The sequence below is a fragment of the Carcharhinus amblyrhynchos genome, chromosome 25 (genome assembly GCF_965287045.1).
Source record: "Carcharhinus amblyrhynchos chromosome 25, sCarAmb.v2.hapA, whole genome shotgun sequence".
Classification (NCBI taxonomy): domain Eukaryota; kingdom Metazoa; phylum Chordata; class Chondrichthyes; order Carcharhiniformes; family Carcharhinidae; genus Carcharhinus; species Carcharhinus amblyrhynchos.
This window is the reverse complement of record NC_137348.1, coordinates 3,770,046-3,786,720: the sequence shown is the minus strand read 5'-3', so window position 1 is coordinate 3,786,720 and position 16,675 is coordinate 3,770,046. Positions and strand designations below refer to the sequence as shown.

The following is a 16,675-nucleotide window of genomic DNA, read 5'->3' as shown; positions in this document are numbered from 1 at the left end:
TAGTGTCATGCTATGAGGACTGATTGCAAGCAAATTTGGATGTGAATTGGGACAAACTGATCGTCTTATTACCACAGTAAAATTTCACATTCACTTTTTTTTTTGTCGAATTTGGAGGTTAAATAGTTCATTCCTCCCATCCCCACCAGCAAAGTACATTCTGCCTTTTTTTTTATTATTTTCACTCTGGATGTATTCCGTTGCCTTTTAACTTGCTTTGGGATGACAATTTTGTTTTGTTTGTCTTTTTTGCATGTCATCTTCCTGAGTGGAGAAGACAGGTTAGGGAGCTGCACCCAGATTTCTGTGGATGCTGTAAGGACAATTCAGTGTGTACATGTGGCTTACATGTGCTCTAACCTTTCCCTTTTGTATTCCACCTGTGTGGAATTTGCCTGGCTCATCTCCACAGCAGCACTATTAATTCCAGGAATTGCATCCATTCAAATGTCAAACACCAATTCAAGTTCCTGCTGAATATGTTCATATATCTCAGATTTGTGGGGGTTACAAGTCCTTTTTTAAATCTATTGCACTTATCTTTGTCATTATCTTGCTTTTATTTAGTTCATAAATGCATTTAAAAAGTTGACAAAGGTTAGAAGTACTGATATTAAGTGACAAGATGAAGGTGTGACAATGAAGGATGTGATCTCAAGCTTCCCCTATATTTGCATTTTCTGATCTTGATCAACTGCAAGTGGAAGGCTCAGTACTTTCTGGGGAAGCAAAGAAAACTGGATCCGATTCGCTTTGGGTTGCTGTTAAACGGTCCCATTGCCAAAGGCTTGGGAGGCAGTTAGCCTCACCTAGCCATAGGTGACATGCAGTCCAAGGGATGGTGAAAGAGTGGAACTACTTGACTCTGCCAAAGAATTTAAGAACATGTCATTCTGAAAACCAGAATTGCTTTATTATGAAGGAAAATATCTAGCTAGGTGTTTGAACAAGTACTTTATAAATATATTAAAGAAAAATTTTATTAGAAAAATACTAAGGCGATTGTCAGGAACTTGGTTCATGTCAAAAGCACAGCATTGTTTATATTGTAATTTATGACTTGTATTTTGTGTTAACTTCACTACTGTAAAATTAAAGAGAATTAACCAGGCATTCTGAGTTACCGTTTAATCCATAGATTTGCAAATAGCAATTGCCTGCAGCTGCATTGGTTCTTCACAGAAAAGAACATAAGAAATAGGAGCAGGAGTAGGCCATCTAGTCCTTCGAGCCTGCCCCGCCATTCAATAAGATCATGGCTGATCTGTCGTGGCTCAGTTCCACATTCCCGCCCTCTCCCCATAACCCTTAATCCCCCCTCATCAAAAACTCATCAACCCGCGTCTTAAAAATGTTTAACGAGATAGCCTCCACCACTTCAATGGGCAGAGAATTCCAGACATTCACCACCCTTTGAGTGAAGAAGTTCTTCCTCAACTCTGTTCTAAACCGCACCCCCCCCCTTTATCTTGAGGCTGTGCCCCCTAGTCCTACTGTCCTTTCTGAGCAGGAAGAGTCTTTCCACCTCTATCCTATCCATCCCATTCATCATCTTATATGTCTCAATGAGATCTCCCCTCATTCTTCTAAACTCTAACGAGTACAAGCCTAGTTTATTCAGCCTCTCCTCATAGCTCAACCCCCTCAACTCCGGCATCAGCCTAGTAAACCTCCTCTGCGCTCCCTCCAAGGCCAAAATATCCTTGCGTAAGTACGGCACCCAAAACTGCACACAGTACTCCAGCTGTGGCCTCACCAATGCCCTATACAGCCGCAGCAAGACCTCCCTACTTTTATATTCAATCCCCCTCCCTATGAAGGCCAGCATCCCATTTGCCTTCCTGACCACCTGCTGCACCTGCAGGCTGGGTTTTTGCGACTCATGCACAAGGACCCCGAGGTCCCTCTGCACCGTCACCTGCTGCAGTTTTTCGCCACGTAAGTAATAATCCTTCCTACCATTATTCCTACCAAAGTGGACCACCTCGCACTTGCCAACATTAAATTCCATTTGCCAGTTCCTGGCCCATTCGCCCAGCCTATCTAGATCCTTCTGCAGACTTTCCACACCCTCCGCGCAATTTGCTGTTCCACCAATCTTGGTGTCATCAACAAATTTCGACACCATACATAAAAGTCAAGGGCAGTAAGAGGAAAAATCACTCTGGAAAATATTTGACCCCTCAAGCAATTGAAACCAGACCAGGTGTTAGCTATAAAAATAATTTTGATGTGGTTTCTACACCATTTGAGAACCAGTCCAGTGCCATATTGAAGGCAGATAGTTAATACCAACCATGTTAGCCAGGAACATGTTTGAGATTCACTGCTTTTGGGAAAAGAACCACCCAACATCTTATTTCTTCATATTTTTGAATAGTTTAAACTTTTCTGTCTTCAACTGAAATAATCTCAATTGGCTGCACTCCAGCTCTACTTTATAAATCTACTGATAGCTACTACCAACTGCCAGTGGCAGGAAGGATAATCAAGATGTGAAGCATAATGTTTACACTGTGGCCTCTTCCTTATCATCATCCTTGACATATCAGCTGTCACCACTGACCTCTCTATGTTCTTATCTCTCCACCTAGAACTTTTGCACACCCCTAGTTCACTTGTGCCCGAATCACAGCCAAGAGTGCTGCCAAGGCTTCTCATGTATGCTTTTTCAATGCATCCCAAAGGTCCATCCTTAACTTTTTCTTCCTCTGTCCACATGCTATTGCTTGCAGACATTATCTAGACTTCTACATAAATTTGTTCAAAATTTCCTCATCTAATGTTAGAACCATGTGAATTTTGCTAGTTACTCACCACAAAATGCTGTATTTGTGAATAGAGTATATATAAAAAAAAGTGACTTTTCAAAACTGCAGTAAAGATTTGAATTTTTTAATCAATGTTTTCCCAGAACATTATTTGAGATCATGCAAAGTTAGTCAAGATTCCAGTCCAAAAATATAAGTCCAATATTTGAGTAAGAATTCAACCAAACTATTTAAGTAGTTTTTAAAATCATACTCAAGTCTTGAAGTATCATTCATGAAAAAAAAACCTGTGTACTGTTGTGTTATCAGCAATGATTTCATTTATATTCCCTATAGTCATCCCTTCTTCCTGTTTGCTTTAAATTTGACAAGTTTAAGATAAATGAGCTGGATGATGGTGCTACCTGGTGCCATCAGGTACTAGTACCATAGAACTTGTCCCAATTAAGTATCAGCCTCATAGAACTGTATCCCAGACTATCTTGTGCATAATGGCAAAGGAAATCTAGTTTGTGAATCAATGTCATTTAAATACAAGACTAAAGTAATATTTAAACCCAGCTGCTTGTGGAACGGTAGTGACCATCACCCTAGTGTTTGAAATTACTATGAACAATGTGGTCCTGACTTATTACCATGCATATCGCTGATGCAAAGGTCTCAATGTTATTTTGACTCATGTGTGTAGGGACACGTTTTGAGACACATAATCACACTTTACCAATTTCCTACTGGATGTGTTCAAGCTTGATTACAACATGCCAAAAGCTAATTTAATCAATAGGATTAAAACTGAGGGATGACCAAGGTAAAGAGAAACATTTGCTGGTGCCATGCCAATTTCTCATTCCTGGGCAAAGTGCACTAACCAGTTTTCTCTGATCTTATGCGTCTGCACTAAAAAGATGGACCCTAATACACTAGTCTGGATTTCAATGCAGATTTTCTCAACTACGTGAACTCATTTACTTGCACAGAAGATTGAGGGAAGAGTGCAACATTTCTTAACATTAGAGGAGTGGATGACTAACAGGAACAAATCCAGTTCTGAAAGGCAAAGTTAGTATGTTGCAAAAAGATCCATGGTATTCTATATGTTAACAACAACCTGCATTTCTACAGCACCTTCAAATAGTAAAGGGCCTTTACAGAAATGCACATTTGGAAGCGTTTTCAGAAATTATAGATGGGGAAAGCATTTCCAGAGGTCAATAACCTAGAACACCAATTTAAGGTAATTGACAAAAAAAGGTAAAATGAGAATTTTTTTTTATGCTGAGTGTGTTATGATAATCTGAAGTCCACTACCTGACACGGTGGAGCAAGCAGATATAGTAAAAAGGAAAAATTTTGTAGGCACTAATTAGATAACCCTTTTCAAAAGATATGATGGGCTGAATAGCATCCTTCAGAGAAGCATGAGCTCCCCTCTTAAACCATAGCTGACAGAAGACCCAAAATTTGACTTCCACACCATTTCAAATATCACAAATGAACATAGCATATAAATTTGCCAGACTGAAAGATCTTGGTACATTTGGGTAAAAATATATAAATTAAGACATTAGGTTTCATTGAAATAATTTACAAAAAGTTTGGTGGTTGCTGTTATTTTTAAAATGTTAAGCTGTCCACAAAGATGTTCCCACAACAGGATAATGTGAACTATTTTGCTGTCTTTTTGGTGCATTGAATCATTAGCTGACTTATGTTTCAGAACATCTAGAAAGTTACTCTTATTTTTATTTAAGTATCAAAATTACTGCATTAAAAGTGCACTTTGTTAGGTAAATAAGCAATCAGTGCATATTTAATCTTTGAAGACTCTGATAGCATTATCAAAGGATGATTTCATAATGATGCTTTCTTTCATAACCCCAGGGTCACAATTCCTTGATCACTTTTTCCCTGCTCTTTCTCACTCCCTTCTCTTACTTTGCATTTACTTAAATTGGAAATCAGTGATCCTGGGTAATAACTTTTTCTTCTTTTTATATTCCCCACTGCTGCCCTTAGGAAAGAAGTTGGTCTCACTGAACTTAGATTCAAAAGAGGGGGAAGAGCAGAGGGGGACTATTTATAATCCTCTTCCCTTTATTCTGAAGGACATCTGTCTATATGGTTGTGAAGCATATCCAATCACCCATCCCTCAGCCCTTGACAAAGGAACCATCTTCCACTACCTCCTGAGCCTGGCATTTTAGAATCGTGGAGAAAATGTAGATGTTATGAGATCACCCTTGATAAATAATCCAGTCCTGGTGAGGCACAAACAAGATGAGAACTGCAGAGTAGAGTCACTGTGTTATAAACATGCCATTACTAAACCAGCTCATCCTCATCTTGAAAATAAATCCTTTCCCATGCCACTAACTTATACACACAAAAAAATGTCCAAAGATTCCCAAGGATACCCTGGTCAAACGGGTTCTCTTCTGAGCCGCAGTGTTTCAGGTAAGAGATCCGATGGCGAGACATGAACTCCCACGTTGTGGTGTTGTTGGACACCAGGTACAAATGTGAGACAAGCAGCAGCATCACCACCACAGTGAAAATGATGATGATTATAAACGCCACCAACAGGAACGTGTTAACCCGGAGCCAGTCTTTCCACGCTGCCTCAGTACGGAACCCTGACCTGAGAGTAACAACATTGAAGATTAACACAGCTGTAAGCCATGGTTCAGTGGTTCCCTATTAGATTTATTAGTGACTATCTTGTATCGGAGGCCTCTAGTTTTAGATTCCTCCACAACAACTGAAAAATGTTTTTGATTGTCAGTAATGACCCTGTACAAATTACAGCCTTCATTTTTACTTGGAGCAAAGTTATAATAGTGACTCAGTAAGGCTGCCTTTTTACACATCCAAATATTTCTTATTCTCATAGAATAGAATCAGTATCATAGAATCCCTACAGTGCAGAAAGAGCCATTTGTCCCATCAAGTCTACTAACTACAATCCCACCCAGGCCCTATTCCTGTAACCCCACATATTTACCCTGCTAATCCACCTGATACTAGGGTCAATTTAGCATATCCAATCAACCTAACCCGCACATCTTTGGACTGTGGGAGGAAACCAACACTGACATGGGGAGAATGTGCAGACCACATTGCTGTGGATCTGGAGTCACATGGCAGATTTCCTTCCCTAAAGTGTATTCATAAACCTATAAGTGAACCAATAAGACTGAAAACAAAGGCAAACAGTTCCTAGAGGTTTAGAATACAAAAGCAAGAAGGCTAACATTGAACTGTGCAAGACTTTTAGTTAGGTTATTCCGTGGACAATTGTACATTGTTTTGAGGTCTCTTTACAGGAAAAGTGAAAAAGCAATGGGAAAGTCGCTGGGTAAATTGATTAGGATGGTTTTGGGGTTGAAAGCTTATGAACTACACTTAGGGGTAGTTGCCCTCTCACTCTGGCAGAGAAGCTTAAGATGCTTCGTAAGACAAAACCTTAAATATCATTGTGGGCTCTGATTAAGTGCTAGTTGTGTTTCCATTGGTTAGTGGGATTGTAAGGAGAGAACACATATAAATTTCAAACAAATTAAAGGGAAGGTTATTCGAAACAGCTTTTCATGACATGATGGAATGTTTTTGAAATTTTCTGATGCAAACTGTTATTGAAGCAGAGTGCATAACTTATATAAATGAGGAATTAGCTATGTGAAAAAAGGTATGTGAAAGTCTAAAACCAAAAGAGAGAATGCTGGAAAATCTCAGTAGGTCTGGCAGCATCTGTAAGGAGAGAAAACAGCTGACACTGGGTCCAGATGACCCTTTGTCAAAGCTAAAAGGCATAGAAAGTGGGAGATATTTATACTGCAGGGGGAGAGAATGAAAGATAGCCACAGAAACCAGCTAATAGCTGTCCACAGACAGAATAAAGAGAGAGAATGGCCAAATTCACACAAATGAAATTAAACTTGTTAACAGAGATACATGGACATCGGTTTAGTGGGTTTAATATTGCAATGATTATGATCTATACTCAAGTCATTATTGCTATTTGGCCCACTGAGTCCATCTCCATCTACAAAAAAAATGGAAATCTGAAACTCTTAAGGTTGGAGGTCAAGTGAAGTTGTTAAAACTGAGCGATAGATTTTTCATGTGAGCGTGTTAAGGATTACAGAATCAAGGAGGGAAGGGGATAGCTGGAGTTAAGGTATAATCAGTCATTCCTTAACTGCCTGGCAGCAGAACAGACTCAATGGGCTGAATAGCCTCCTCCTGCTTATATATCACTAGGTTCCTTTGTTTTCTTTGTCCAACAGAGAAATCTCAGCCAGTGAGGTGGATGTTTAATATTGAAAGGTGTCAGGAAAATAGCAGTGACATGAAAGCATCAAGAAAATCTAGGAAATTGGAATATTTTCTGCTGGTTATGTTTCAAAAACAGTGGGAAAATGTAAGTTGTTTGTGGCAATCTAAATAGAACTAGTGCTGCAAATAGATGTTTACTTAAGGCAAGTTGAAACAGGACATGAAGAGATTTGAATGAAAGGTTCAAAGGAAGAGACAAGACCTGAAGAAAGATACATAGAGTGAGTGTACTTTCTACACTCTAGGTTAGAATTACAAAATTAAGGTAATGAAGTCTGACTTCTGAAGAGGTTAGATGAAACAAGGGAAGATCAAAAAGGAAAACTGTACACAGAGATGATTAAATGTATGCAGGTGTGTGTTTATTATACTCAGTAAGAAGTCCAACAGTTTTATTTGATAGCAAAAGCCACTAGCTTTCAGAGTACTGCTCCTCATGAGGTGAGTGGGAGTTCTGTTCACAAACAGGGCATATAAAGACATAAACTCAATTTACAAAATAATGGTTGGAACGCGAGTCATTACAGATCATCAAGTCTTAAAGGTACAGACAATGTGAGTGGAGAGAGGGTTAAGTATAGGTTAAAGAAATATGTATTGTCTCCAGCCAGGACAGTTAGTGAGATTTTGCGAGCCCAGGCGAATCGTGGGGGTTACAGATAGTGTGACATGAACCCAAGATCCTGGTTGAGGCCGTCCTCACGTGTGCAGAACTTGGCTATCAGTCTCTGCGCTGCCGTGTGTCATGAAGGTGCACATGGAGCAGTTGAACCAAGAACACTCCTCATCACAATGGCTGTCTCGGCACTCTACATCAGCATCCCTCACGACGATAGCATTGCTGCAACTGTCTCAGCACTCAACGCCGACAACTGCCAATCTCCAGATGCAATTTTACAACTCATCGCTTCATCCTGGACCACAATGTCTTCAACTATCAGTTCTTCATCCAGACACACAGAACAGCCATGGGGACCAAATTCGCACCTCAATATGCCAATATCTTCATGCACAGGATCGAACAAGACCTCTTCACCACACAGGACCTTCAATCAATGCTATACACTAGATACATCAATGACATTTTCTTCTTTTGGACTCATGGTGAAAATAATGGTTGGAATCACTGAAACAATTATATGAAGACATCAAGTTCCATTTATATAGATGATCTGGAGGAGGGAACCGAGTGCAGGGTGTCGAAATTTGCTGATGACACCAAGATTGGGGGAAAGGCAAATTGTGCGGAGGGTGTGGAGAGTCTGCAGAAGGATCTAGATAGGCTGGGCGAATGGGCCAGGAAATGGCAAATGGAATTTAATGTTGGCAAGTGTGAGGTGGTCCACTTTGGTAGAAAGAATGGTAGGAAGGACTATTACTTATGTGGCGAAAAACTGCAGCAGGCGACGGTGCAGAGGGACCTCGGGGTCCTTGTGCATGAGTCGCAAAAACCCAGCTTGCAGGTGCAGCAGGTGGTCAGGAAGGCGAATGGGATGCTGGCCTTCATAGCGAGGGGGATTGAATATAAAAGTAGGGAGGTCTTGCTGCAGCTGTATAGGGCATTGGTGAGGCCGCAGCTGGAGTACTGTGTGCAGTTTTGGGCGCCGCACCTGCGCAAGGATATTTTGGCCCTGGAGGGAGTGCAGAGGAGGTTTACTAGGCTGATACCGGAGTTGAGGGGATTGAGCTATGAGGAGAGGCTGAATAAACTAGGCTTGTACTCGTTAGAGTTTAGAAGAATGAGGGGAGATCTCATTGAGACGTATAAGATGATGAATGGGATGGATAGGATAGAGGTGGAGAGACTCTTCCCGCTCAAAAAAGACAGTAGGACTAGGGGGCACAGCCTCAAGATAAAGGGGAGGCGGTTTAGAACGGAGTTGAGGAGGAACTTCTTCACTCAAAGGGTGGTGAATCTCTGGAATTCTCTGCCCGTTGAAGTGGTGGAGGCTGCCTCGCTAAATATTTTTAAGAAGCGGGTTGATGGGTTCTTGATAAGAGAGGGGATTAAGGGTTATGGGGAGAGGGCGGGAAAGTGGAACTGAGCCACGACAGATCAGCCATGATCTTATTGAATGGCGGGGCAGGCTCGAAGGGCTAGATGGCCTACTCCTGCTCCTATTTCTTATGTTCTTATGTTCTTATGTTCATCCCACCATCAGACGCACCACGGACTACTCTCCAAATCGGTTGCATTCTTGGACACAGGCAACTCCATTAAGGACGGTCACCTCAGCACCTCACTGTACTGAAAGCCCACAGATAACCTCTCGATGCTCCACTTCTCCAGCTTCCACCCTAAACACGTTAAAGAAACCATCCCCTACGGACAAGCCCTGCATACACAGGATCTGCTCTGATGAGGAGGCTCGCATCAGATACTTCTAGACACCGAAAGATGCCCTCACAAGAACAGGACATGGCGTTCAGCTCATCGATCAACAGTTCCCGAAGCGCCACAGCAAAAAACCACATCAACCTCCTCAGAAGACAAACACGGACACGGACAGAGTACCCTTCATTGTCCAGTACTTCCCCGCAGCAGAGAAGCTACGACATCTCCTCCGCAGCCTTCAACATGTCATTGATGAAGATGAACATCTCACCAAGGCCATCCCCACACCCTCACTTCTTGCCTTCAAACAACTGCACAACCCCAAACAGACCATTGTCCGCAGCAAACTACCCAGCCTTCAGGAGAACAGTGACCACGACATCACACAACCCTGTCACTGCAACCTCTGCAAGACATGCCGGATCATCGACACGGATGCCATCATCTCACATGATTACACCATCCAGCAGGTACATACTTTTGCAACTCGGCCAACATTGTCTACCTGATGCTCTGCAGGAAAGGATGTCCCAAGGCATGGTACATTGGGGAGACCATGCAGACGCTACTACAATGGATGAATGAACACCGTTCGACAATCACCAGGCAAGGGTGCTCTCTTCCTGTTGGAGAACACTTCAGCAGTCACGGGCATTCAGCCTCGTGATCTTCAAGTAAGTGTTCTGCAAAGTGGCCTTCACAACACACGACAGCGCACAGTCACTGAGCAGCGACTGAGAGCCAAGTTCCGTACCCGCGAGGATGGCCTCAACTGGGATCTTGGGTTCATGCCACACTATCTGTAACCCCCCACGACTTGCCTGGGCTTGCAAAATCTCACTAACTGTCCTGGCTAGAGACAATACACATCTCTTTAACCTGTGTTGAACCCTCTCTCCACTCACATTGTCTGTACCTTTAAAACTTGATTACCTGTAAAGACCCGCATTCCAAACATTATTTTGTAAATTGAGTTTGTGTCTTTATATGCCCTGTTTGTGAACAGAACTCCCAGTTACCTGACAAAGGAGCGCTCCAAAAGCTAGTGGCTTTTGCTATCAAATAAACCTGTTGGACTTTAACCTGGTGTTGTGAGACTTCTTACTGTATTATACTCAGCCAACTGCAAGACTTGTGGCTTAACTTCCAGTAAGCAGCGTCTCTGGACAAAGCCTGTCTGTCTTGAAAAGCAAATTGTTTGGTCTATCTCAGAAGCAATCCCAAAGAAAAATAACTGTTACTGGATTTTTATAGTTTTTATAAACAGCACAGTGGCACACGGTTAGCACCGCTGCCTCACAACAGCAGGGACCTGGGTTCGATTCCTGGCTTGGGTCATTGTCTGTGCAGAGTCTGCACATTCTCCCCATGTCTGTGTGGGTTTCCTCCAGTGCTCCAGTTTCCTCCCATAGTCTGAAAGACATGCTGGTTAAGTGCACTGGCCTTAGTGTGACCGAATAGGCACTGGAGTGTGGTGACTAGGGAATTTTCACAGTAACTTCATTGCAGTGTAAATGTAAGCCTACTTGTGACTCATAAATAAACTTTAAACTAAGGTGTTTTGGAACATTCTGGGAGAATTAGCTCTAAAGGAAGAGAAGTAAAGATTGGAACTATGTCAAATTAATGATGTGTGTGTATAACCATTGTCTTAGTTAAATGCAGTTCAAATTTACTTTCTTGTTGTTTATTTTATTGTTTGGAAACATTTTCTTCAAAATCATTACAAAACATCTGGGACACCATTCTCTGGATTTCAAACCTTTCCTCACATTTCACTCAATTGCTAAAAATACAGTTGAAGTCATTTTCCTTTCTGGGATTTGGAATAACTTGCCGTTTATAATCTGCCATGTCCTTATCAAAGGGAAGAATTGTAAGTGATATCTCAGGCTGCCCCTCTCTCTAATGCAACAAAACCCACCCACTTTATGAGCTTGTTCCATGTGGTTCTGCTAAAGGCCCTTACCATGCAATGTGGAAAGCCCAGAGCAGGACAGCGAGCTGCATTGTCAGGTAGAGCACAAAGAACCGATGATTCCTCTCTCCCACGCAGTTCTCAATCCAAGGACAATGGTGGTCATATCGACGTACACAATGCTGACAGGATTGGCAGTGCTTAGAACGCATGGGCTGCTGCTGGAACAAAAGAAACCGGTGACATCTTGCGCTGCGATAACAATATGTTCAATAATAACTCCTAAGATTTCCCCTATGACAGATGTTAAGCTAATTGGCCCATAGTTTCCTATTTTCTATCTCCCTTTTTGAGTAAAGGAGATACATTCGTTCTTTCACAATCTAATGGGATCTTCCCCAAATCCAGGCAATTTTGGAAAATGAAAATCACTGCATCACTATCTCACTAGCCACTTCCTCTAAGATCCCAGGATGAAATCCATTAGGACCTGTGGACTTGCTCAGTATCACTTCTCTGGTGACTGTAATTTTCCTGAGTTCCTCCCTCCCTTGCATTTTCTGATTTATAACTATATCTGGGATGTGACTTGTATCCTCTATATCGAAGATTGATGCAAAATCTGCCATCTCCTTATTTTCCACTATCAATTCCCCAGATGTGGAGTTGCCGGTGTTGGACTGAGATGGGCACACAGTAAGTAGTCTCACAACACCAGAATACAATCCAACAGGTTTATTTGGTAGCACGAGCTTTCGGAGCACTGCTCCTTCATCCGGCCACTCACCTGATGAAAGAGCAGTGCTCCGAAAGCTCGTGCTACCAAATAAATCTGTTGGACTTTAACCTGGTGTTGAGACTACTTACTGTGCAATTCCCCAGACTCACTCTCTTTAGGACTAATGCTCACTTTGTTAACTCATTGCTTTTTTAAACAGCTTTGCAATCCTGAGAGGCATCTTGGGATGTTTCACTACATTAAAGGCGCTATATAAATGCAATCCTGCTCCAATCAACCGTTCTGCAACAATCGGCCTCCAATGTAGTGTTTCCATTACTCAAATGTTTCTGTCTGGTTCTGGTAAACCTGAGGTCGAAAGGTTAAATCTCATGTTGGCAACTAGAAATTAATCAAATTTACCACGAAATGGGGATACTGTAAATTTGAAACGTAAACAGGAATTGCTGGAGATTCTCAGCTGGTTACTCAGTGTCTGGGAGGAAGATACAAACTAATGATTCATCAGTGTTAAATTAGGACCATGTTATACCCATACCTATCTATCCATACTAAACACAGTACAACATTGCCGATTGTCAGAAAAACACATCTGGGTCACTGAAACCAAGAGAGAAAATGCTGGAAAATCTCTGCAGGTCCAGCAGCATCTGTGAGGAAAGAGCTGATGTTTCGAGTCCAGATGACCAAGACTATAGAAATGCACATCTTTCCTTTCTGGAAATAAAAGAAAGGAGCCCCACCTGGACCATGCAGAATCCACAGCGTCTCAGTCTGTGTGCTTTCTTCACCACGGGCAGCATCTGCTCTTTCTCGTCCCCGACATCCCAACTCGACCGAGCACCCCGGCCCTGGGAACAACCAGCAAAAAGGACAGGAAATGGAAAAGTCAAAATAACATTCTGAGCATTTTGCTTCATTTTTTAAATATATTTTCACCTTAAACAAGCATCACTGGATTCTCTACCTCAGGGGCTAATTGAGGCAAACAGCCTCACGTAGTTAAAGGAAAACTTGTTAAGTATGTGAAGTTTAAAGTTTAGTCAAAGTTTTAAAACAGCAGCCGGAGGAAACCCATGCAGGCATTGGGAGAATGCGCCGACTCCATACAGACAGTGTCCCAAGCCAGAATTGAATCTGGGTCCCTGGCACTGTGAGACTGCAGTGCAAAGCACTGTGCCATTGTGCCACCCATGGAAAAAAAAGAGATGAATAGAAGCATATGCTGATAGGATGAGTTGAAGAAGGATGGGAGAATGCCCGTGTGGATCAGTTGGGTTGTATAGCTGTTTCTGTGTTGTAATTTCCACTAATCTGTACCAGTATTTTTTCTGAGGAATAATGCAGCCTTGCCTATCACTGACAATTGATGTTGGACAGAGGTTGTTTTACCTTTAGTTCATCGTCAAATGTGACATATCCTGGGTCCATGAGGGAGGTGACAAAGTACAGCAGCATCGAACAGAAAACTAGCAGCACAAAGATGACTGGCTGGAGGAATTCACCATCCTTCACACTCTGCCTCAAATCTGCAACAAACAGTAACAATAACAGTCATCACTCAAACCAGCCTCCATCCATTGACTCCAACTACACTTCCCACTGCCTCAGAAAAGAAGCTAGCGTAATTAAGGACCCCACACACCCTGGACATTGTCTCTTCCACCTTCTTTCGTGAAAAAGATACAAAAGTCTGAGGTCATGTACTGATTGACTCAAGAACAGCTTCTTTCCTGTTGCCATCAGATTTTTGAATGGGCCCACTTTGCACTAAGTTGATCTTTCTCTACACCCTAGCTATGACTAAAACACTACATTCTGCACTTTCTCCTTTCATTCTCTATGAATAGTATGCTTTGTCTATATAGCGTGCAAGAAACAATACTTTTCACGATATACCAATATGTGACAATAATAAATCAAATCAAATAAAGAGATGCACTTACACTACACCTTGCAACCAATACAGGAGATTAAGTGTTTTACAACAACTGAACTACTCCTAGTCACCGTTGTTTTGTAGGAAACACAGCAGGCAAACAGCCACAAACAGCAGCAGTGATAATGATCAGTTCAGCTGTTTTAGTGACATGAGTTGAAGACTTAAGTCCTGTCCAGAACACCCCAGCAATTCTTTAAAGTTTTGCCATGAGATCTTTTATCTTCAATTGAGATAATGAAAGGCACTATATAAATTAACTTTTTTACTTTAGAAAGATGTGCCATGTTGCTTTAAATCCTGTGCTTTGTAAACATTCAGAATTTTACCGCTGCAACTGTTCCGCATCCTTCTCTGTCAAGTGACAGAAAATACTTTTGGCTAATGGAAAATATATCCACTTACAAGGGAGGCCAAATATAGAGACAATAAAGCTAAGATGGAGACTATTAAATCCCGTAAAGGAACTCAGGTGAAAATTCTTTAACCCGAGAGTGATCAGGATTTGAAATCTACAATCACATGGAAAGGTTAATATTTAAGGGGAAGCTGGATGTGGGTGAAAGGAATAGACGCTTCTGCTGACAAGGCGAGGTGAAGTGGGACTGTAAGAATGGGAGGAGGATTGTGTGTAGCATAAACATAAGCATGGTCCAGCTGAGCTGAATAACCTCTCGCTGTGCTTCATAGAATCCCTACAGTGCAGAAGGAGACCATTCAGCCCATCAAGTCTGAACCAGCCACAATCCCCATAATCCTACTTATTTACCCTACTAAGCACACAGTCATTTTCTTTGAACATTTCTTTTTGCATAAAAATGTTAACATGGGAAATTTTTGGCTGACAGGTAAATAACACCCAACCGGTTAATGAGTATTTTTGCTTTCCAGTTGGCGTAGGAAAGGAGCATCTTTGGAGAGAGAAATGGAATGGGGTGGCGCGGCAGCACAGTGGTTAGCGCTGCTGCCTCACAGCGCCAGGGACCCGGGTTTGATTCCCAGCTTGGGTCACTGTCTGTGTGGAGTTTGCACTTTCTCCCCGTGTCTGTGTGAGTTTCCTCTGGCTTCCTCCCACCGTCTGAAAGACGTGCTGGTTAGGGTGCATTGGCCGTGCTAAATTCTCACTCAGTGTACCCAAACAGGCACCCGAGTGTGGCGACTAGGGGATTTTGACAGTAACTTCATTGTTTAAAGTTTATTTATTAGTGTCACAAATAGGCTCACATTAACACTGCAATGAAGTTACTGTGAAATTCCTTTTGTTTGATTTCAGGTTTTTGGAATGTTTGTGAAAAAAAATCCAAGTTACTTCACAGGATCTACCATTTTATCAAAGGGAAGAACATAAATCCTCAGAAAAATAGAACTGCCCATAAAAATACTAATTACGCTAATTTGTGCGCTAATAATTGTATAAATATTATATTTCTCAATACTGATGTTCCCCGACTCTGGCTGTGCTCTGTGATCCCCATTCTGTGTCTCTGGCCTGACTCCCCTCCCTCACGGGAAGATGGTTCAGTCCAGACATGACCTCACCCGTTTCAAACAGGAAGAGAACCAACGTCACCGCCCACGTCAACACCGAGTGAGAGACCCGGATCAGGAAGCCGGCCGACAGAACATTCCGGAACATTCCCGAAGCCGCGGTCCTCGCCGCTGCAGCGGCCGCCGCTGCCACCAGCACCACCCCGCGGCCTCTGCCTTCTTTACCGCCTCGCTCGCCGCCGCCGCCGCTCCCCCTCCCCGCTCCGGCGGAGGGAGAAAGAATCGGAAACTCGGGAGCGAAGCCCCGGCCCGGCGCCAGCAGCCGCCCATCGCCCGGGGCAACAGCAAACCGCCCTCTGATTGGACAGCAGCTAGGAGCTGACAGCAGCAAACCGCGCTCTGATTGGCCAGCAACTCGGAGCTGGCTGGACTCAAACCCAGGACTGGATGTGGGATCTGGAGCTTGAGAAATAATTGGGAAACTTGGATCAATGACTATTTATATCCAACCCAAAAAAACAAGTGTTTTATCACAGAAAGAAATCAAATGCTAGTACTAGGATTAAAAAAAAATTGCTGCAGGCTTGACATTATCTTAGAATCCTACAATGCAGAAGGAGGCCATTCAGCCCATCAAATCTACACCAACACAATCCCACCCAGGCCCTATCCCCACTACCCCAGCCATTTATCCTAACTAGTCCCCCTGACGTTAAAGAGCACTTTAGCACAGCCAATCCACCTAATCCACACATGTTTCATATTGTGGGAGCAAACCAGAGGAAACCCACGCAGACACAGGGAGAATGTGCAGACTCCACATAGATAGTGACCCAAGCCGGGAATCAAACCCAGGTCCCTGAACTGTGAGGCAGCAGTGTTAACCACTGTGCTTCGTCAACTTATTGAAAGATATAAGTTTCTGAGGGGGCTGGACAGGATAGATGCTGGGGAGGCCATTTGGCTTGTTGAGTCTGCACCATTACTCCAACAGAGCATCTTATCCAGGCCCTATTCCTTTAACCCCAAACATTTACCCCATTAATTGCCCTAACCTACACATCAAGAAAGGAAAGATAGAGTATGAAGCTAATCTAGCTCTAAATATAAAAAATGACAGTAAAAGTTTTTACAAATATATAAAGAAGAA

At 42.5% G+C, this 16,675-nt stretch overlaps 1 protein-coding gene across 1 annotated transcript; it reads right to left on the bottom strand.

Moving 5' to 3' along the window:
- Positions 1 to 2,874: 2,874 nt before the first annotated feature.
- Positions 2,875 to 15,873, bottom strand: LOC145358434 (palmitoyltransferase ZDHHC12-B-like). Its single transcript, XM_080212512.1, has 5 exons — positions 15,577 to 15,873; positions 13,491 to 13,627; positions 12,842 to 12,949; positions 11,411 to 11,577; positions 2,875 to 5,409 (listed from the first exon to the last, which is right to left on the bottom strand). Exons 1-5 carry the CDS (start codon positions 15,671 to 15,673, stop codon positions 5,094 to 5,096), a joined length of 825 nt encoding a protein of 274 aa, XP_080068638.1. The 5' UTR covers positions 15,674 to 15,873; the 3' UTR covers positions 2,875 to 5,093.
- Positions 15,874 to 16,675: the final 802 nt, after the last annotated feature.

What these genes read in the sequence shown, in the direction of transcription:
- LOC145358434 (XM_080212512.1), bottom strand. Translation starts at nt 15,673, where the DNA reads ATGTTCCGGAATGTTCTGTCGGCCGGCTTCCTGATCCGGGTCTCTCAC. An exon ending in CATTTGACGATGAACTAAAG is followed by an intron (nt 12,950 to 13,490) that starts GTAAAACAACCT and finishes GGTTGTTCCCAG; the next exon opens with GGCCGGGGTGCTCGGTCGAG. An exon ending in GTGGATTCTGCATGGTCCAG is followed by an intron (nt 11,578 to 12,841) that starts GTGGGGCTCCTT and finishes TTGTTCCAGCAG; the next exon opens with CAGCCCATGCGTTCTAAGCA.